The 21575-nt window shown below is 44.5% G+C and overlaps 2 protein-coding genes across 3 annotated transcripts; both read left to right on the top strand.

The window, feature by feature from the left end:
• The first annotated feature begins 6581 nt into the window (after positions 1 to 6581).
• Positions 6582 to 11093, top strand: LOC110975109 (uncharacterized). The gene is made up of 2 exons (XM_022227257.2): positions 6582 to 6858; positions 7846 to 11093. Exon 2 carries the CDS (start codon positions 7849 to 7851, stop codon positions 8683 to 8685), a length of 837 nt encoding a protein of 278 aa, XP_022082949.2. The 5' UTR covers positions 6582 to 6858; positions 7846 to 7848; the 3' UTR covers positions 8686 to 11093.
• A 1571-nt stretch (positions 11094 to 12664) lies between these two features.
• Positions 12665 to 21317, top strand: LOC110975117 (uncharacterized). Of its 2 annotated transcripts, none has more exons than XM_022227266.2 (3): positions 12665 to 12773; positions 13804 to 14664; positions 20059 to 21317. In XM_022227266.2, the coding sequence occupies exons 2-3, from the start codon at positions 13809 to 13811 to the stop codon at positions 20547 to 20549; spliced, it is 1347 nt and encodes a 448-aa protein (XP_022082958.2). In that variant the 5' UTR covers positions 12665 to 12773; positions 13804 to 13808; the 3' UTR covers positions 20550 to 21317. The 2 variants fall into 2 exon arrangements, with proteins under 2 accessions (XP_022082958.2, XP_086986910.1); XM_087130784.1 differs by having other exon boundaries at positions 12687 to 12773; positions 13897 to 14664.
• The last annotated feature ends 258 nt before the right edge of the window (positions 21318 to 21575 follow it).

The following is a 21575-nucleotide window of genomic DNA, read 5'->3' as shown; positions in this document are numbered from 1 at the left end:
CATCTCAGTCTCGTCCCTTTGTTTAACGACGTGACAGCATGTTTTGCGTTGAACGCGCCACAAATGCATCGCACAGCTGTACACGCCGGAATTGGTCCTCAACACACCACGACGTGTTTCTTAGAAGCACGATGCACGACAACATGTCACTTTCCTTGACTCCTGCGTTGGCAGTTTGTGGCAATCCCCCCTTTTTTACGGGATTTGGAAGATTGTGTCGACAGTTCTGTTGCAGCTTGCACAAAGGAAAGATAAAGCTACGGTCCCAAAGATGGAATGTTAGTGCTCCTTGAACGATAATAATATGATAAATGAGAATATTATTCTCATTTAGTATGAGGTCATTCTGCCAGGGCTATAGGCTCTTCTTCGGTTTTTAAAAATACCATGTAGCAACCGGTTCTTTGAATTTTGCCGGCGTTCTTCACTTGTTAATTTCCTGCATTCCAGATTGTGTGTGACTCCATTCGTTTCGTGCGAATTAATTCAGGAAATTGAGAATATATTTCGACGTACGTGCTCGTTTGCTCACCAGAACAAAAGCATCACACTACATAACCACCTGTCTTGCGTGACCTTCATTGGCTTCCGGTTAATTACAGAATTCAATTCAAAATTCTTCTGCTGACATTCAAAGGTTCATCCATGGTCTGGCCCCATCTTACATCCAGGACATGTTGCAGTACCGCAACCTGAGGCCTGGTCTGAGGTCATCGTTGTCTTCTCACCTTCTGTCGGTTCCCAAGACGCGTCTGGCAACCTACGGAGACCAGGCTTTTTCCAACTTTGCACCGCGTCTCTGGAATTCCTTGCCGGACGAGCTGAGGGACGAAAATTGTCTTTCACGCTTCAAATTCCATCTAAAAACGCATCTTTTCAATCTTGCTTTCCCTCTTTAACTTTCCCAGACCTGCGCATGTACTTTCCAGATACTGTGCGCATCATAAGTGGCAATAATTATTACTTTCTTTATTTTTTATTATTATTATATCATTTATTATATTATTTAAGCACAGGAGTGCCACGAGTACTACGCTTAACAACGTGGGACCTTGTGCCAAGAATATCTCAGAAATCACGGCATTTGATCGTTCTACTAACTGCCACGCATCACCTGATCGAACTCCCGTGATTTTCCCATTTTCTTCCCCACCTAACTATTGAGAGGGGTGTCAGTCTTAGTATATCGCCCTGGCAGTGCCTGAAACGGGGGGGGGGTCCATATCCATTCCCATATTTTTGTGCACAAAACACTGCTATATTATGATCATGCACGCAATACCTACTCCCCTCTAAAATACTCCTCCCCCCTTTGGAAAATGTATCAGGCCAAAGGGTTAACCCATTTTTTTTCGCACTGTATACCGCAAATTGTTGGAGTTCTGAGAAATCGTTCCTATGATGGTATAAAGGACAATATGGTTGAAAATGCATTATAGTACATGCATACATATCAGTAGGTAGTAACAGACGGCAGGTCAGTGTGGCACGAGAATGGGGCAGAATTAAACCTCGTGTGCATTGTTTCAGGAACTTGTATTATAATTTTGACAATGTTTTTAAAGCCAATTTTATAGGGCCAATTTCATAGAGCTGCTTAAGCACAAAATTTGCTTAAGCGTGAGAAAACCTTACTCGATAAATCAGGTAACCAGCCAAAACTCCACGTGATGTACATGTATATTGTTTTGGGATTGTATTTAGCTGGTTTTTTTTCGGGGGGGGTGGGTTAGCATGACAATTAGATAGAGTGTGAGCTGGTAACCTTTGTTTATTAAGCAAAGTTTTTTTCCCGCTTAAGCAAATTTTATGTTTAAGCAGCTCTAAGAAATTGGCCCTGATTAATTCTTGTTTATTGTGTGCTATGAAGACAGTGCTACAGAGACAGCGAAGGGTCGCACTGACAAGTTTTTGCGGTGGCTGCTGGGGTGATCGATCCGCGAGTGTCAGGAAGAAGTGGATCACGATTGTATGGTCCATCACCATTGTTTAGAGAGAATAACATTCCTCAATTTGGGATGACAAGTTCTGACCTGCTACAGGTTACAGAATGTCCACATATGTCAGGCGACGATGACGTAACGTGTTGTCTCCAAACCGTCGAGCGTATCTGGTTCGTAAGTATGACGTATCTTCAGTTCAAACCACGCCCACTGCACATAGAGCTACATGGAATTGGGAACAGACCTTTCACAAAAAAATTCGTAATTATGTAGCCATGCGCACAATGGCCTTGGCGGCAAGAAGTGTAAACGGGCCGTTGAAAATGTAGAGGGTGTGACTTTGGTGATCATTTTCTCATTTTATTAGTGAAAAGGTCTACTGTGGAACCGGCAGTTAACGCGCCACTATAATGTAAATATCCCCAATACAATACCAGGGGTTAGATCTCGCAATTAAGGCATGATGGGAACCAACATGGCGCGGAAAGAACATACCCATGGGAACAAGGTTGAACTAGAGGTGACACAGGGAGCGTTTGTCCCACGAACAACTTCATCTCTTTCGTGATCTCGTAAGCGCGTGCGCCTTACATGGCAGCGTAATAGTACATCATGTCGCCCTGTTCTTGGGCAAACTTGGCCTGACACATCTAGCTTCACTATGATCTTAATGGTCTGTCCTATCAGCGCAACAATACTTTGACCCACGCGCGCACTTTGTTCCCGAAATACCTTGGCTGTTTGAAATACCGAACTGGCTCATTACCAACCGGATAGCCACAGCTCAGAAGAAGCCCAAGCGCGATTGAACCCGCCTACTCGAGCTCTACCCGAGGGGATACGCCACGACGGCTTTCAACGCTTTCCCCCCCAAAAAAAGACAAAAAAGGACTACCCTAAACCATCAAAGCCATCATTTTACCTCACTATCACCATATGCCAGAAGCGAACTTTCTGACGTGCGAACCAACATCAATCTTGTTTCAGAGAATGGGTGAAGCCATCAGACGAATCCGATACATCACAAGACTTCAAAAGGATGATGGAGTTTGCACTCTACCCTAGGTTATTGAGAACGTCATATCTCCCGTCAGAGCAGTCAACAATTGTTAAGTGTCAACTGTTATCAATCGCTGGATAGTTTGACTCATTGGTTACTTCATATTTTGTTGGAATGTAAGTAACTCACTGAGAAAGAGATATCCCTGTCAACCAAACACTGACATCTGACTTGTCAAGGAGTGGGCTGGCTATTTTGACACACTTCCCGTGAGATAGACACAGACGACAGAGCATCTGAGAGTAGTACTGAAGAGTTTGAGACATGTACAATGCTAAAGCTAAAGCCTGGAAGTCCTAAGTATTCTAGAAGTTAATTGGCTACCTCGTCGAACGTTGTGTCTGCGGAGGAGGTAGCCGGTTGAAAGAATTCAAACTTTAGGTGTAGCGAAGAAAAGTGACAACACAACTAATCATACCACTCATAGGTGACCTCTTAATTGAAGTGCCCCTAAGGACGTAGTGAGGGAGTTGGCATTTATTGACAAATATTGCTCAGAAATCCAGTAGAGATCCGGAAAGAAATAGGGTGAAGACGACAAGCGCAGGCAGGAAGCCTGAGGGGGCATCCCGCGGAGGAGATGTTGGCCAGGGGCGATTCAGCCCACGCAACGATTTCCGGGGATGAGTGGATTTGGGCTCAACTCGAGGCCACGACCATTCGTGAGCTTGGTCGTGGGAGAGAAAGAGGAGGACAAATATCGCCCTGAATGGGAGAATATGTCTCAGTACCCTGCCGATGAGGTTAGGACATCATTGGTCGTGTTAGGAGCAGTTTATAGTCCGAGAAGAGGTGCTGAACACAATGTACAAGAAGTGGGAGTCTGATGACAGCAAATCGATCAGATGGCTATTGATTTCGCTGCAGAAACTTGGGAAGGAATTTGTCAAAGAGGTGCATGGTGAACAGGTGACCGTGAGAAAGTAGGCATATATAGCACAGACTATATATGCACAGGCCGAAGACGCACAGCCTTAAAGTAGCGGATTTCGGTCGTCGGGGACAACCATACAAATTGGATGGAGGCACACCCTTTCCGAAATGACAAAGAGAGACACGCTCAACTGGTGCGGGAGTTTGCATTCCAGTTTGGTGTGTCACAAAAGTTGCAAGCCAACCAGTGCACTAATTTCGGGGAGATGTGCCATATACTATGTCAAAGACCAGAGCGACAGCCCTGGGTGTCTTGGATCAGTATATGTACAATAAATGTAACTGGCCATTCACGTACTGGGGAAAAGTGCCGTACCCGAAAACCTGATGGGTTTGGCAAGCTTTGATGAGCAGTGCCCTTGAAGTCAGAACACGGCCAATTACATTACTTTTACGAGAGCCGCACCGACGGATTTGACTGTTAAGTTCACAGACGAAACATGACTATCTTCCAACTTGTCAGGAAGTTTACAAAATTTTAAACATTTAATTCTGTTGGAAAGATGCGTTATGTTGGCGCCATCCTATGTGCTGGGACTGATTGCCATTTATTTGGTTCAGGAATCCGCTGCCATGCCGCAAGAGGGCGTTATCAGGACCAACCGCTACCCACAAAGTAGTGGGTGATATGGGCAAGTTTGAGCGACGCGTCGCCTGAAACAGACAGGGTTGGGACAATCTAGTCGACCATATTGAATCGAGTCCATGAACATGGTCATACCATGCACTGGCTATCAATAACCGATTAAATTTATCCCCAAGAAGGGAACCATTTAATCAAAAGATTTCGTCCAAGACGTTATTGACCATGTACGCCACCAGAGTTGCAACAAACGACCAAATACGAGGGACAATGAGATTTTCACCCAGCGATTTGGGGGCGCGCGTGCTAGGCACTGACGTGACAGATGTTATAGAGTGAAGTTTGCGCGAAACATTCTGCCTCAGTTTTCGTAGTTTGGCTAATGACTAGTATGCTTAACTGTATGACGTCATTGTTCCGACCGTAATGTGGACCCCAGGTTGAAGTCAAGGGCGGATCCAGTGCCAAATTTCCGGGGGGGGGGAGATTTCAAGGGCAAAAACCTCAGGAGATATTTTTTCGGCATAACATTTTGTGACCTCTTTGAGGTGTAAGGCCAGTTTGGGTATTTTTTTACATCCTTCTGGAAGGAAAGGAAATAGCAGTATTGATCGTGTTGCGAGGTATAAGTTTAAGTTAAGGTGCATTCTAATAGTATCAATGCCAACAAACCTCGTGTGTTTTCGCGAGAGGTTGTGCACAAACCTTTCCAACTTTGATAACGTATCCCACCAGTGTCTTATACCACCTGGCTTAGTGCCAACAAATACATAAACCAGAGGGAATTTGTCATAAAAACTGCTCTCCATTGTTACAGGTGTTGGCTACATTGTACAACGACGGAGGTGCGGATAGCTCAAAAGTTTATCACGGGTTTGTCCAAGCACGACTCAGTTTGGTATTCTGGAGTCGAAACCAAATGCACAATATACCCCTTTTTGCCGTTTCTAACAAATCACTCGCCGGAACTAGGAGACGTGAAGAATACTTAAAAAATATTTAAAGCTTACCACACCCGAGAGCCATCTGATGAGCGGAAAGTCGTTTGCGAGGGCTGTTAGGTAAATAGTTCAGTTATCTTGGCTGGTGTTATGAAACGGCCTTGTGGGGGCAGAAAGCACCATAAAAACTGACCTCAAAAACGGGCACGATTGACTTTTTCCACGGCGGATTGCTCTCGCGTGTTGCAGTCTTACAATAGTGCACTTTGCAATAGGCTTAACTCGAAAAGAATAAAAGTTACACAGGGGCTCTCTTGGAAATACAAAGAGTTAAAAACTGCTATCCAGATGTCCAAGACTACCGTAGCAATGAAGTAGGAAAAAAAGACTGGTTTTAAATAAGAGCATCTAAAAAAATATCCATCTTATCAGCATGGATACCTAAAATATTTTAAAGTACAACAAGAAACCCGATTATAATGACACAGGAACTTGAATATTCTGCTTCAAAGGCCTGACCAGCGGATAGATGGGGCACACAACAGTCTCCTCCACACAAAATATTTTCCCTTTCTTGGATGCTCAAAACCAAGCACCCAGAGTACTGGTGCACATGTCTGACACTTTGTCGCTGATTTCCTAGATAAAATGGATGTGCGCAAAGATTGTTCTTACTTTTGCATTCATCGTGGTATTGCTTACTTGGTCCCCATAAATCAGTTCCTCTTCTCCTCCTGAACCGGCCTCGTCTCGTTTTAGAGAATCTGGCTTGCCGGGGCGGAAATCAGAAACGAGCATTTCACGATCTCTCTTGTTGTGTGGGGAAGGGGGAACCATTCCAATCGAAACTGTGTGAAACTGAAGCTTATCTTTACAAAGCTTATCTTTACAAAACAGGATATGAAACACTGAAATAATGTTTAATCGATCCATATGCAAATTAGTCTTTGTGGAACAAACGGTAGTTCGATCAGTTTTGAAAGCTGTATGGAACCGCAAGGCTAGAGGAAATTGTGTCGTCACAGGCAAGCCCGAGGTTGATTGGTGGCTAAGTTTCAAAGTTTGCTTAAAGCATTGGCACGTGCGTTGACCTGGCAGGGCAAGCCCGTCACAGCGGAAGTTTCCCATTTCTGTATAAGAAGGATTGGCTGTCCAAGGTGTCTCTTTATTGTGAAAAACGAACCACAAAATCCGTCAATGGTTTTACGAGTTAGGCCCAAGGATTTTTCCAGAAGAAACGTCTTTTGTGGTTTTTTGAGTTTCGATTTTGCTGTATATAAGGAGGAAGCTTGAAGCACCGGAAAATCCGTCATGCTGCTCGACACTGAAATGGCACGGCCGACGTAGGCACGATTGCCGCTGAATGCTCTGGTTGACTTGAGACTGCAAACTGATGAGGTAGGCGTGAACGTCTGTTGTGTTTTAGAAGTATAAGTCCTATGTCCTAAGCGGGGAAAGCTAGGGTGGGGGAGGAGCCACGTGAAGAGATGTGAAGATGAGACAGTTCTCCTTTTTTGTATTCAACCTGCCGTGGAAAGTTTTGGGCACAGTCAAAGTCGTGTCTAGTTTTCGTGTGGCAAATTCGCACAAAAATCTTATGGCATTGCGCAGTTCGATATTCCAAGAGCGCATGCACAAAAAGGAGTGCATCCGAGGTCATTCGGGAACAGAAACGCGCGTGCGAGATCCACCCAATTAGCGCAGCCATACGCTGACTCTTTGTTGTCGAACGACCTTGCCCGTTTGAAACACCGAACAGGCTTATTTATCGAGTGTGCGGTATGGACAAAACTTTACACCAACCAGGCTTAATCTATACTCTGAGTAATATACAAAGTTTTACCTCGTTTTTTTTTTATTTCTTCATACTTGTTTATGGCGACGACCCTAAGTGGGAAAGAAAACTTCTTTCCATGATCAGATGACCTGCCAGCCTGCACAGATGTGTTTGGTCTAATAACCGAGGGCATGCGGTTCAGAGTCTAAAACAATTTGCTCAGTATCTCCTAGACGCAAGCAAGTATTGGCTGGGCAGAAAGGAGTCGAAACAGAACCAGAATATCAAAATTCAAGGAATTTCCAAAGAACAACTCACTGAAAGAGGAGATGCACAAGATATATTGAAAAGCTTAAAATGGTGTACTTTCAATACACTAAAATCTTAAAGGCTATTCCCTTTCATTAACAGTGAAATGGGAGCTGAAGAAACAACAGGTTTGTCATACAAACTCGTCGTGTTAGCACGTACATGTGCCCTTTAAATAATCGGTCACCGCGCGAATCCATGACAGACCCCTCGCCTTCCAAAGTTGCATCTTCTGTGGGTTTTGATTCTTGTCAGTTCCTTCGTTGTGATCATTTAAGTGCCCTGTCATTGCCTTTCAGACAATGCAAATATCACTATTTCTGCGAGCGGTCGTTACCTGCCTGTGCCTGTCCCTGACCGGTGGCCCACGGTCGGTCACGGGGTTTGGAGTTGAGAGGCCAGAGCTCCGGTGCCCGACGGGAAGCTTCTTAGACTCCACGACCGGTCAGTGCTTGGCCTGTACCGAGCCCTGCCCGGGACCGTTAGTTGAGATCAGCCCGTGCCGGCACAACGCCGACACGGTCTGCGGCGAGCCGGAACCTGGCGAAGGACGCGTCGGTAGCGTCAACAGGCGATCGACCAGGTCGTGCTCTGCCGACGCTTTCTACAACCGCCAGACCGGGCTGTGCCAGGAGTGCACGAAATTCTGCCCTCGCCCTTCGGTGATGACGAAGCCCTGTCGGCGAGAGGCGGACGCCGTCTGCCGACGTCCAGATACCAAACGACCCGAGAAGGGACGAGGGAAGCCCACCTCGAGTCGGAGGAGAGACAAATCAGAGCGGAGGAGGCGGAGAAAGACGCGGAAGAGACAAGGCGGCAAATCCTCACGCCCAACCGTGTCGGCCAGGCCCACGTCGACAAAGCCCTGCCCAGGTGACGAGGACTGCCGTCCAAAGATCGCTGGCACGGCCGGCGTCGTTACCGGGATCCAGTCTAACGAACTGCCGAAAGACGGTACTCGCTCTGAGCCGGCTGTGGAGCCGAACAACGTGCCTCGCAGCAATGAGTATCCTGACTCGCCACCGGGAAATGGAGGTGAACAACGGCCGAGCAACCCCGATAACTACGGTCGCAAAAACGCAGCTGATGTCGAGGAGCGTGTCAAATCTGACTCACTTCATAGCAACAGAGCCGAGTGATGAATAGAACAAAACAGTAATTGAAAACATTATCTTATATACAGTTCTGTAAATTGTTTTTTGAGACTGGTTGTGGGACCATCTCACAGTTGGGTTGCAGAAAAGCTCAGCTGTCCGTATGCCCAACCTTTTTTTACATAAAACAAAGTATGCACGCGAACCCGTTGATTGCAATGCCTCTGCGAAATTCCAATTCGATTCAACTTTGTTTTTGTCGTAATGGTCTTTTTCAGCGTACTTCACGTGCTCACGCGTGTTGGCCTGCTTGCATTGACCACATCAATGAGAAAAATAAACATGTTTTGCTGTCCCGCCCAGGGAAAAAGTACATTTTGCGAGAACGTTGTGTCCAATGTTCAAAATTGGTGTGTATATTATTCGAAGATATAACCGTTATAACTGATGGCTTGGGAAGGAAAAACTGCATTGTGGTGATATAGGAGAACTCTTACAGTATCAATAATCAGAACCACAGTGCAGCAGGTGTATAAATGCCCAACCATGAGAATTAGTTGACGAATGAAAAAGAAGAAAAACAGGAAGAACAGCTGAACATTGTTAGATTTTGATGCCAATCAATATGACTTTGGTGAGCAGTTTCATTACTCAATTTCAACCGGAAATTATCAAAACCCACAAAGCAGTGTGTAATATGTCATGACGGATAAGTAATGCCCCACAGTTCAGCAACGTGTACTTTTTCCCTCTCCATCTTCAGACCACTTTAAAGACTAAGACGGTAGGAATAACAGCCGGTACAGGCGTCTTTGTAAAATAATAAAGAGCTACTTATAACAATAAAGAAAAGTCTATTAATAGAATTTAACGCGAAATATTCAATCGAAGTATACCTAACATCTGTCTGACAATATATTAAGTATAATAGGCCCCCCTAGGGGCGATTCACAATAGTGCACCTCCAAGAATTTGCAACGCGCTGGCCAGTCACAACACGTGAAATCTGTCAGCCCTTTCCAAACGCGCATTAGGTCGACAGATTTCGCGCATCGTGATTGGCCAACACATTGCAAACCCTTGGAGGCGCCCTATTGTGAATCGCCTGTATTTGTAGAGGTTAGAGGTTAGATCAGTTTCCTCTTAAAAACATACTTTTAATTTCAATAGCACCGACAAGCAGGGTACATTAAACCATAATTTCTAAATGAGTGACGGTAGCAAACAGATTACAAACGATTTTAGAAACTTTCTTGTGCGGACAAACGGCAGGGACTAAAAATGAGAAAAGAGAACGGGAAAAAGAAAATCAGTTGAGGAAAAGTGCCAGGGGAAAGAGACAAAAAGAGACGGGCTTTGAGCGATAACGAGAAGAGAAAACACACTGAAGCGCACGAAGCCGCACTCAGCCTTTGTAATCTCAGTGAGCGTTCGTAAGATGCGTTTTCGGGGAGTGGAAAAGCGGCATTTGAAGCTTTCACAGATTAAATTGAGCCCAATTCTGAATTTATCTTCCCGTATTTAGGACTACTTTGTAAAAAAAAGTACATGATACTGTGTTATATGACTACCTTTTTATTTGTAAATAATTTTTAGAAGTGAGAATACATCAGGTTTATAATTCTTATATTCAGCTTATTTTCGCAAGGTACTTGAATTTGCCAACTAGTTTACTGATGTTTGCCCAATAGCCATTCACACGACGATACGAACAGTGAAAAACGATATCTTACAGTCAGGTTCCCGGACCAGTCGATTCAGATGACCTTTGCCTTGTTTAATCAAGCCAAACTCTCAAATGTCCCGGTTATTTCCCGCTTTGCTAAGTGCTCAGAACTGAAACTGCTTTTATGAGTCTCGACGGAGAAGAAATCCCGACAATTTCCCCCACTTTTTGCTGCACAGGCGTTTATGAAAACCCTAGGACAAACCAGCTGCACCAGAAAAAGCCTAATTGTGATGGTAAGTCTTAGGATCTCTTTTGTAATATCGAGACTGCTATTGCAGGTCAAATAATCATCAACAACTTTCTCTAGAAGTTTCCTCATACTTATTTTAAGGCAAAAGAGTTTGGATATCTTCCTTTCTATTACTCTGAGAGGATAGTTTTCGCTCTTCTTTCTTTTATAATCACAAACTATTAATTGTTGTAACAGTATACATGTAATCCTTACAGTCAAGCACTCGTAACATTAACATCTAACTGTCAGCTTATTTCATAAAATGTAGTTGTAATATATTTTGTAACAGGAATAATGTCCTAATTTTATTTTTTATGTTATAATTATTTTCCTTTGTATAATTACAGGAGACCAAATGTAATGTTTACCTTTCATTTCTATTCGAAGCTTGGAGGACCAAATCCGTGTTATTTGTTAAATGTTTTTCGTTTTGTTTTGTTTTTTTGCTATGTTGTGGAAGAAAAATAAAAAAGTAAATAGTACCAGCATTCATTCATATTGTTCATATACACTTCCGCAGAATCGATACTAGTCTGTCGTTTCCTCGGAATACTTTAACCCATTGACAAGGCTAATCGACCATCATTCACCGTCTCTCATAATTGGTATAGTCTGTGAAACTAAAACAAAAATGAAATGAATTCGAACAATAAGAAACGAGCGTAGGCCTACCCGGAAACTCAGGGATGTAGCGTGCGTGTGTAAGCCTGAAAAATGCTTTTGTAAAGCATAAAGCCCGGTGTAAGCCTCAGCAAAGTAGGTTTCGATATGGCTGGAGGACAGATGTTTCCTAAATTTTGGCTTCATTTTCAGTCCCGCTTCGCTTGATTTTGACCTTCCAATTTACAATAATTACGCGGTTTCCCCAAAGGCCGAGGGACATCGAGCAATTTATAGTACATTCTGTCGGCCCAAACAAGTGCAGTCTCTTTGTTCTAGCATTTATTGGCTTGGTAAAGGGGTTTTCAAACTAAACAAAGAACCAGATAAGATTTTGGAAACCCCAGCAAGATTATCTTGTGTCTACAGCTTTGTTTAGTCTAAAATTGTATCAATTTTCAAAAACATTGAACTTAAAAAAGAAGTAGCTTCCAATTCAGAAGACAAAAAAGTTGGGAAACTATCATCAGTTAAGAATGAAATTTTACCCGATAAATGATACAAGTGGGTAAAAGCATTTGGTTTTTGCTTGGATGTAAGAGATAGCTATTCAAATTAAAGAAATTAAACGCCCTAACATTATGCCTACAGCGTGAACGAAGGTTCTTAAAAAAACCCGAAGGTTCTGTAAAACGAAGTCAGCCCTTAGGGAGAGAAGAATAGACGTGACCGTCACGTGACCTTTATAGTAGTGGGCATCAAACATCAACAAACATGGCGTCTTCCCATAGCAAAGATTATAAGTGCCATTAACCCCAAAAAGCTGACGGTTGGTAGAGTGTCCAGACTACTGATGTGCCAAGTACTACTGGGTATACTGCGCCCACTGAATGCACGTGCATGGACAGCCTCGTCTCGATCCAATGGGCTGCGTTCTATTTCTCGCAAGGCATGGCAGGAACTTAGTTAAGCGTCAAGATCATACTACCAGGAGAATCAGGACCGAATTTGACAATTGGGTAAAATTTCCACACAAAAGCCGTGTCCGAATTCCTTAGAAATTACACACGAGTCTATAGATGAGACTGCTACCACGTTTTCTCAGAGCTGTGTGGTATTTTAAGCCGCGACGAAGTAATTAGGACATGGCCACAGAATTGACTAGCTACACCCAAAAGTGACCTAGACTGAGAGCCGTCGCAATATTGCAAAAATGATAACAATGTGTTTCCAACATAATAGAGACCGCAGTTCGTTCTTAAAATAACTCAGATGTTTAATTCCACTCCCCGGCCTGTTCATGGCCGAGGCCCTTCAAACCCTGGAGTAATTGGGCCTCAAAATATGCCATTGAAAGTATGACATTAAAGACATTCAAATAACACCTCCAGTCGTTGGCAAAATTGGGTCAATTTCTTTGTCAATCCGCAACAACACAGCGCCCCCTGGATTCTGATCCTGTCAGCTTTTATTTAAAGCAAGTAGCCGTCATGCGGCCAGACGAAGCGTGGGTTTCCCCGGCAATGCTTGTGAACGGCACGACTTGTTCCTTTCTGCACCCGTAAAATCAAGGTAAGTACACCCCACAGATCTTACGAGGCCTGAGATAGGCCTTACTTTGGTTTTAGAGGATAGTCTTTGTAGGAAACACGTTATTTTCTGATGTGTTTTCGTGCAAAAAGTCGTAGACAATGCCGGCAGGAGATTTAAATAACCACACAGTGCGTTATCTGCATGCTTCACAGGACAGGCGCAGTGGGCAAGGGCAAAGTGACATTGTGCATGTTGACACTACAGCAAGAGTCGCGCTGCCAAGATAAAAAGCCCACGACACTCAAGCGAACACAAAAGACCACAAAAAATCGCGAGCTATGTGGGGAACCAAACCAACAGGGAAAATACAAACTGCAAAAACGACATGCGCAAGTTAAGAGCTGGGAATACACCATGCGATTATCTGAGAGAGAGTTTGGGAGGGGAGATAGAAGATCGGTCGAAAGGGAAAACACAGGGCTGTGAACTTCGTGAGCCATCGTATTCAGGGTACCCTTCAGTGTCAGGATAAAAATGTCTGAAGTCTTAAAACAACTCAGAATTCTGTCTGTACGACGAGGCCAGATCCTGTTATACGGTTGCCGCTAATGGTCACCGCTCTTGCTGTCAGGACTGACTGTTCTAGTTTTTGTCAATTATCGGTCGTGACATTGTCGTGGATAGGGTCATGGACAGAAATCCTGGGAAAGTTTGAGTTGTCTAAAAGGACTGGCCTTTGCCCCCCCCAAAAAAAAAGAAAGCAAAATGAAAAGGCAATAGCGAAAGCTAAAAGGTGGCGTCACCTGCGAAGGGTCGCCCCCTCCCGCCAAAAAAAAAAGAAAACAAAAATGGCTCTGGAACCGCGTCTGGGAATGTCCAGTAACTTTTTGGTCCGGATCGGAGGGTGAACTTGGACGATGAAAACTTTGAATAACAGGTCCGTCATTTCCCTCCGGAAACTTCCTGTTTCTTTGTGTCTTCATTGAAAAGTGTGTAACTACTCGCTTGTACTTTTTTCTGGTCTAACTTAGCCATGGGTTCAAGTACCTCTTTCAATATTATCTTCTAGGGACGATGACTTCCGAAATTTGGTCTTGGCTGGCCTCCATTTGTCTCATTCTTACTCAAAGCACGGCATCCTATGCCATCAAACCTTGTTCAGCCGACAGCTTCTACAACCGAGCGACCGAGTCGTGCGAGGAGTGTACCCAGTTCTGCCCGATCGACACGGTCAGGACGCGGGAGTGTCTGCCGGACGCAGACATCGTTTGCTCGCCGTCGATGCCCACGCCACGGGCGGGCCCCTCGACCTGCGCCTCCGACTGGTTCCTGGACGTCACGACCGGGAGGTGCCGGGAATGCACCAAACACTGCGACCCGCCGCTGGCCATTGTGACTCCCTGCCGTCGGGACGCGGACGCGGTCTGCGAGGAGAGTTGGCCTCGCCGGACCACCCCTCTCTCGGCTCTTCCATCGGAGAGAATCACGGCCAAAGCAGCTGTGGCTGGCACAGGCCAACCGACAACGACAGCTTTGGCAAAGCCCACTCCAAGCCGCCCGGTGAGGCCACCCGAATATCCGACCCCCCAGAGCGATTTCGTTGGTGATGAGGCGACAGCCTTTCCCAGTTCAGTGGGCCCTCCTGAAACCTCTGCCACGGCACAGAGTGAGGCAGCACTGATACGCACGAGTCCGGCCCCGGGCTCCACCGACGACAGCATGAACCCCCCGGATGAGCAAACGAACAACGACCAGAATTTCTATCTGTGGATTGTCATCGGCGTCCCGGTCGGTATCGTTCTCTTGGTCGCGGCTGCGTTACTTGTTTGCTGCTGTCTCACGTTGAGGTGCGAATGTGCTGCGAAGAAGGATGAGGAGACGGGCGTGGCAGGTAGCGGCAGGATGTGGCGCTCTAGGGACAGCAGTCAAGGTATGAAAAATCCCAAGCATGTGAACAGTCCACTCAGTGATCAAAAGTGTCATTTCTTGTTTGCTAACAAGTTCAAATAATGATTTGGTCATCACCTTGTTAATACATGTTTCTGGAAATCAGCAAAATTTAATATGTCCTTATTTATAGTAGACGTGATAGTCCGAAATAAATCTAACTATTAAGTGTACCCACAAAACACGGACAATCCGTGAGAATATTTTATTAATTTCTGCTAAAGTTTTCAGCCCAAGAGTAAGTTCAGAAAATTTTCCATTTTTACACAGCGTGTATCGTTCCAAACGACACTAATCTGAACTACACAGCCTTACGTTTTCATCCTTGGAAACCGGTAAAACCTCTACGCATATGCAATGACTCTGCAGGCTAGTTTAATGCAGATGTTACGGCTCAACAGAAATTTGGAAGGAAAACTCTTCTCTTGATAACTTCGGTGGTAGTCTCTATATGCATTATTTAGGCCACCCGATAAAGGAAAAATATGACTACTGAGGTCGAAACTTGCGAGCACGAGATCGCGGGTTCGAGTCGAACTCCAGCATGAATTGGACCCTCAATGGTTAGAGACAGAACGGAGCAATCAGTTTTTCATGTAAAGTTCGGTCGGTGAAATGCAACATTTAACTTCACTCCTCGGTGCAAAAGTTCTTGCGCAGTCCAACATTCCAGGAAAGGTTTCGTGTTAAAGGTGATTTATTTTTAGCATACCTGGTTTAAGCGGAAATTCTGTTTACGTCATGAGCAACTGTTTTTTTTATTCCACGGATTGTTAACATGGATGGCGCTGACAGGAAATCCGACAAAGGGTAATTTAGACAGCGTCTAAACGGTTTCATTTTACGCAGAAATGCTATTTTTGAAAAGGAAGTGAAAGGTTTCATTTCTAGGTTTATATGGACACATGTAAAGGCCTTAAATTAAAAAAAAATCCTGATTTTGGTCCCCAAACAAAATTTATTCCCCCCCCATAAAACTGGCTTCTGCATCCGCACTGCCAACCAGAGGGGAACGAAGATGTGCGTCGGGTCAGATTAGAAAAGGTTGAACTGATCCATTGGCTCCAAGTGAAAAATCGGATCCGATCCATCCAAATCCAACAAAATCCGAAATAGATAAGAACTTGCCAAGATTGGCGAGTCACAATCTCTGAACTAGCAAATTGCACGACAGTGTCAGAGACCTAAAAATAAACTCTCGACGAAGTTTAGGTCGTAAATCGAGATGCCATCGCATTTGTTGATTTTAATAAGATGCAGGGAGTCTTTGCACGCTACGTTCAGAAACTATGGCAAAATTAGACGGTTACGGTATCCGTGTCCGGAGTCTTGACTACAAATGGAAATAACACGTGTACTTACATGATAGCTGCCGACTAGATTGATGCTGTCTGGCAAAGAATTTGGACACGCTCACACTCATATCGTACGTCTAGGGCGCGTTCGAGCGAGCTACTTGTGTTAACACGTGTACATTCCTGAGTACTCGAACGGCAGAAGTACGACCCGCGGGTCAGTGAAAATGTACCCTCGCTAGCGGGGCAGTATTCCTGCATCCGAGTGTAATGCGCACGTACCTTACTGTGTTAATTAACAGGAGTAACCGCGCGATCGAACCTTTATATCCAGAAACGGAGGAGTGGAGCTGCCCAGAGTACTTAATTGACACTAAGTTTCCTTGCAAACGCTTGAAAGCGTGTTACGGTAAGCCATTCCAGAGTCTTTTCAATATACGCAGTCCCACGGCTAGATAAGACGTATAGTCAGACCAATATTACTCGTGAATCAAGTTGGGTTAGGAAACTGAGGGCAGCTTTACTGAAGCCACCATTCCACGTCGCTAGTCAATGTCTTCACATCACATCATCCAATCGTTACTACGAGAAAACGATATTTTTTTGTGAGATTGGACTAAATCGCGGCCAAATAGTTGTCTCTATATCCTGTGGTCCACTTTTAGGCAAATTTACCTGATATTAGCCTAGAATCATACTGGGATACGGCGACGAGGAGGACAGGAGGCAGATTTGTCCTCGTGTCGCACTTTTCCAACAAACCTCGTCATAAATAAAGATGAATATTTTTCGATTTTGAAGCCCTTTCACCCTCCTGTATAGGACTATAGCTCAGCCTCGCAGTGTGTACCCTTTGTCGAAAAAGAAAAAGAGATCTGCGTTAGCTGTTGTTTTTTTTTCTCCAAAGCCTGCGTTTTTGGCCTTGGCTATGAGTCTCCTTTATTGTACCTTGCAGCTGCATTTAAATACCCCCCCGAACTGTTTTAATGCTCCCCGAATTACTTTTGTTCTCAACAATGCGCTCTACACGAGGGGATTCCCTGGTCCTGTCCGCACACGCACCTGCATGCACGGAGGTAGGAGGGGATACCAGTTGGCTGCTGTCAAATAGAGGGAAATACATAGTACGGAAAACAGGAAATCTTCCCAAAAGAGCTAAGCCGGGCTCAAACTCTTTTCAAGAGATGTAAAAAACCATTCATACATTCCCGGAAACGTTGAGAAGAAAACCTACTCGAAAGGGTTTTATTTTGGACAAAACCCAACTCAAAATTAACACAACCCCCGAGGGTGTATGTAAAATCGCATTGAAAACGAAGGATTTGGGACTGGTAGGGTTAAAACGCAGGGATGGTATCAAATGGATTTGGGAAAAAACACCCCTGATAGACTTCTTGGGAAACACGTGCAACTAGACTGGGAATTCAAACAATGGCGCCCCAGGTGCGAAGTCCCCTTGACGCTGTAAGTTTTTGGTCATGTTGAATGTCTATCATTAATTGTCTTACTTAACCTAACGAGCTCTCTCATCACGTAGGTGAAATGTAAACTAAAACCCAACGCAACGGTGTGCTCGATCGTCAGTTGACCTTTTATTTTGCATAACCTCGGACTACAGTCAGGTTAGGAATTGAGAGTCCTCGAAACTATTGGAAAATGCTGTCGCAGAAACAACCGTGAACTTTTCCACTTGTGCAGTACGCATGCCACATCGTTTGGCAAGCCTTTATTCTCAAACCCGGAACTGAAAATCAATCTTAAGCCTGTAACGTGTACTATAGTAATGAAACTCATAATGAATAAACAACGCCAACAACTTCGGCGCACCTGCAGCAGACCGGGGCACTGGAATGAATGATAGACTTCGAGTCTTTTTATTTGCACGCGAACAATTCATGTACTTAAAAATAAAAATAGGCTGAAGGTGTCCAACGCTGCACGCACGCGGCTTTGTCACAATAGGGTGCGAAGGGCCCCCTGGAAAAATATTCTCTCGTCTGCTCGTGGCGTGTGGACGCGCGTGCTTGTTTGCATATCAGTAGCTAATTCGGCTCATTTGGAAGTGATAAGCAAGTTGTGTCGAATTGGTTACACTCTTTTGCATAATTCTTAAGCACGATTTCAAAACCATGTTAATCGAAGATTGAGGAGTTGTAGGGAAAAGGGCGAAGCCTGGACCTTCGCTCAGCCTAGCACACTTCATGCACAATCAGTGAGGACTTTGATGAAGGAAAATATGCGTCGTCCTCAAAATGAAAATGCACAGGTCATATGTATATAAATTTAGTTAAGAAGTAAGGGGATTTCGCAGAGTACTGAACATTTCTGGGCTTCTGTTGACCCAAGTGACTGTACACTCGGGGGTAACTATGTTCGTTGTACCGAGTTTTGGTTTGACCTGTGCCCCCACTTTGCTCCTACTCCTAGTCTCCTATCCAGCTGTATATATAGACTGTACACCCCTCCCCCGGTTAATGGCAACATATTTGAAATACACCATTTGAAGGTTTCTTTAGCAGAAAACGAAAATAAAACATGCCACATAACAAAAGAAGGAAAACGAATTTACGAGTGCTGACTAGAAGCTGAAATCGAATGGCGACGTCTGCATTGGATCTATGCCTCTTTCTGGAGGCAGTTTTTGAAGTCAAACGAAGGTTCCGGGGGAAGATACCTACATCATAGGTTTTTTGAGAGACAACTATTCATGGACGTAAATCCAGGGGAGGGGGGTATATATCCCCTGCACACTTTTTGGAGTGAGGGATGGGCTGCTGACCCATCTCCCCTCTCCCCCTAATATTCGGCACAGATTTACGTACGCCACCGGAAGTGTTGCACTTCTAAAATCCTTGACTAAAACTGCACTATTTTGCACCGACAAAAGATGAAAGTTATTTGGAACTCGGTGCACTGCCCGGTCTCTATTCCAGTTTGAACTTGCATGCAATGCATGGAGAAAGAATCGAAACTACGGAGAGGTTAGTAGACCAAAAACAAATATATTCATGGAATTACTGAACAGAGATAGAACAGGAACAGGATGAAATAAAATCTCGTCAAAAGACCCGGAGCCGTAAACGTCTAACCAAGGTTGATATTCGGACAGATGCTCATCTGTGCGAGTTTGGGTGCATCGTTACAACCGTGCAATACAAGAACTCGAACCCGGAACAGTAGCAAGAAAACAGTCCCTGTCTACATCGTATCAGCAGGTGTCTAAACAACACGTACGCGCGTGGCTTTTGTTGCTTATTATTAGGTGATAAAAGGATTGATAAAAGTGTCCGTCTCTCGCTTACGCATGGGGGGGGGGTGTTGTAATCTGCAGAGGTTTGGGGATAATGTGGTGCGAAGTTCGCTCCTCCGTTTGCTTTGTTTTGTCAAACAACTTTTGGGAGAGTTTCCAGTCCTATTGGAAATAATCTTGAACGTGTTTTGGGTAGGGGGCGTCAGTTTGGTTTCATATTTCGAGGGAAAATAATCACTTCTGCCTTGAACTGCGGAAGGATAATTTTCAGGAGTTAAACAGGGTTTCATGGATTAAATAAACTACATGTATAACTGAAGCCCTTGTAAGCGCTGGAAACTAATCTAAAGGAAGTTGAAACGGGAACTTAATAAACGTTGCTCATTAAATAAAAATTTAAGGGCAATTTCGTAACATCAAGACGACGGGAATGGGAGGACTAAGAAAATATATACTTGAGTTCCTGAAACAGGCCCTCTGTAGTGGATAGTAAATTCGGTGTTTAAGCGAAGGGAAAAAACAGGCGTAATTTGATATATAAAGAGTTCATAACATTATTGTATTTCAAGCCCGGTCTGCGGTTAAAATCAGTGACGTAACTGGAGTTAAATTTATGTTTTTGACCGAAATAAAAATAATAAAATTTATGTAAATATACGTAGGCTGTGTGCATTTCAAAAATTTGGGGTGGGTGGGGGTAGGGGAGTCGCGCACCTCCCTGGGGAACACCGTGCCCCCTGTTTCCCCTTGGTCACACCGCTCAGATGAGTTAAAGATTTTACATGACTTTGAGACTAGGTCGTTCCTTTTGTTTCCTCTTTCTGATCAACAGTTGAGGTGGGATCATCAATGTATGCTCAGCACGCGGGCCCGACTTTACTCCCTCCGCCGCCGGGATTTCGCAGTAACAGCGCCAGCAGCGTGCTTTCCAGTCTAGGATCTGGGAGCAGCCTGGCGCTGCCAGCCAGGACCGAGGCGGCATCAACGTGCGGTGCCGAGAGCACGGAGGATGGCGCATACACTGCCCACCACCCGGTCAACACCGCCCTGGGGCACGGAAGGGTTTTTGGGGGCCGGACCCCGAGCCTGAGTAACATGTTCCCGCCCGTCACCACCCGGTCCTTGGCAGCGCACTCCAGAGTGTTGCTGGAAGCAGACGGAACATGTAGGACACAATTGGCTTCCTGCGCATGTGCAGAACCGAACTATTGCCGTTGTGGATGGGAGCCAGTGGCGGTCTGCCACCGCGTTAACTGTAGTAACCCTTTCTTAATGTCACGGGTTTCCCTGGTGTCCGACGAGGGAACCGAATACACAGTTTGAACTCGGACTAAGACTTCTGTGTTTATCAACTTTCTGTTGAGTCGAAAAAGAAATCTTACAAAGTAATTTCGTGTGCTACACCCCGTACGCGCCGTACCAAAGATGAACGACCAACACGATTCACAAACTCTCTTGCCTGAACAATAGTCCTGTTGGCGTATTAAACTGGACACACTTGCGTAAGGTTTTACCGATTCAGAAAGTCTTTATCATATTGTGATATTATTGTACAGTTTCTGTAAGCGTTTTGACATAATATAAATAAAATGTAAGCACCACTGTTATCGTGTACGTCTTGTACTGTAGCATTAAGATTCAGACCATGAGGGCTTATCTCGATTAAAGTCGCGATTATTTCGTAGCATGCTTTATGTATGCTTTACGTACGGCAAGGTTTTAACAGAAATGATCCGATTATACAGAAGCGCTTTCTTATTTTGTTTTCTGGTGTTCTCCCTGAGGGTATCCTTTGCTGTCCTTCGCCATGAATAGCCTGAAATTCCATAATACCGGTATATTATCGAAAACAGCTTATTGGTTCAATTATTACTCAGGGGTATCCCCATGTTAAAGGTGACTAAACTAGGCTGTTCAGCATCTACAGAGGTACAAATTAACAGGAGGTTTTAGCATTTGGCCGAAAATTTTTTTGTAATTACGTAGTTAGAAAAAATTGGATCCCCATGGGATCAACTGCGCTCTACGTCGGGTTAACTCATGAACAAAGTTTTACGATCGTATATAAACGTTTTGCAGAGGAAAATACAATTTGTCTCTTTTAAATTTGTTATTCTATCAAATAATTCATTAGAACCTGACATTTCATATAAAAGAAAAATGGTAACGTTTTGATGAATTACATCATAATTTGTTTCAATCATAACTGAAAGTAGCTCATATTTTGTGTTTTGCACCATGAACACCGACACAGGATCATGGATATCACGTTTGGGGACGAGCAGTTTGTTCTCACAGAAACCAAAGGCGGCTCCAAAACGATATTGTCCGGTGAGGGTATCTCGGATG

This window comes from Acanthaster planci, linkage group LG20 (genome assembly GCF_054643075.1).
Source record: "Acanthaster planci isolate LZ-2023a linkage group LG20, COTS_SCS, whole genome shotgun sequence".
In the NCBI taxonomy this organism is placed as follows: Eukaryota; Metazoa; Echinodermata; class Asteroidea; order Valvatida; family Acanthasteridae; genus Acanthaster; species Acanthaster planci.
The sequence above is the reverse complement of the archived record's forward strand: the minus strand, read 5'-3'. Positions and strand labels throughout refer to the sequence as shown.

Bases quoted from the DNA above. Each gene is read 5' to 3' on its own strand.
- LOC110975109 (XM_022227257.2), top strand. From the start codon at position 7,849: ATGCAAATATCACTATTTCTGCGAGCGGTCGTTACCTGCCTGTGCCTG.
- LOC110975117 (XM_022227266.2), top strand. From the start codon at position 13,809: ATGACTTCCGAAATTTGGTCTTGGCTGGCCTCCATTTGTCTCATTCTT. The intron at 14,665-20,058 runs GTATGAAAAATC...TCTGATCAACAG, and splicing joins CTCTAGGGACAGCAGTCAAG to TTGAGGTGGGATCATCAATG.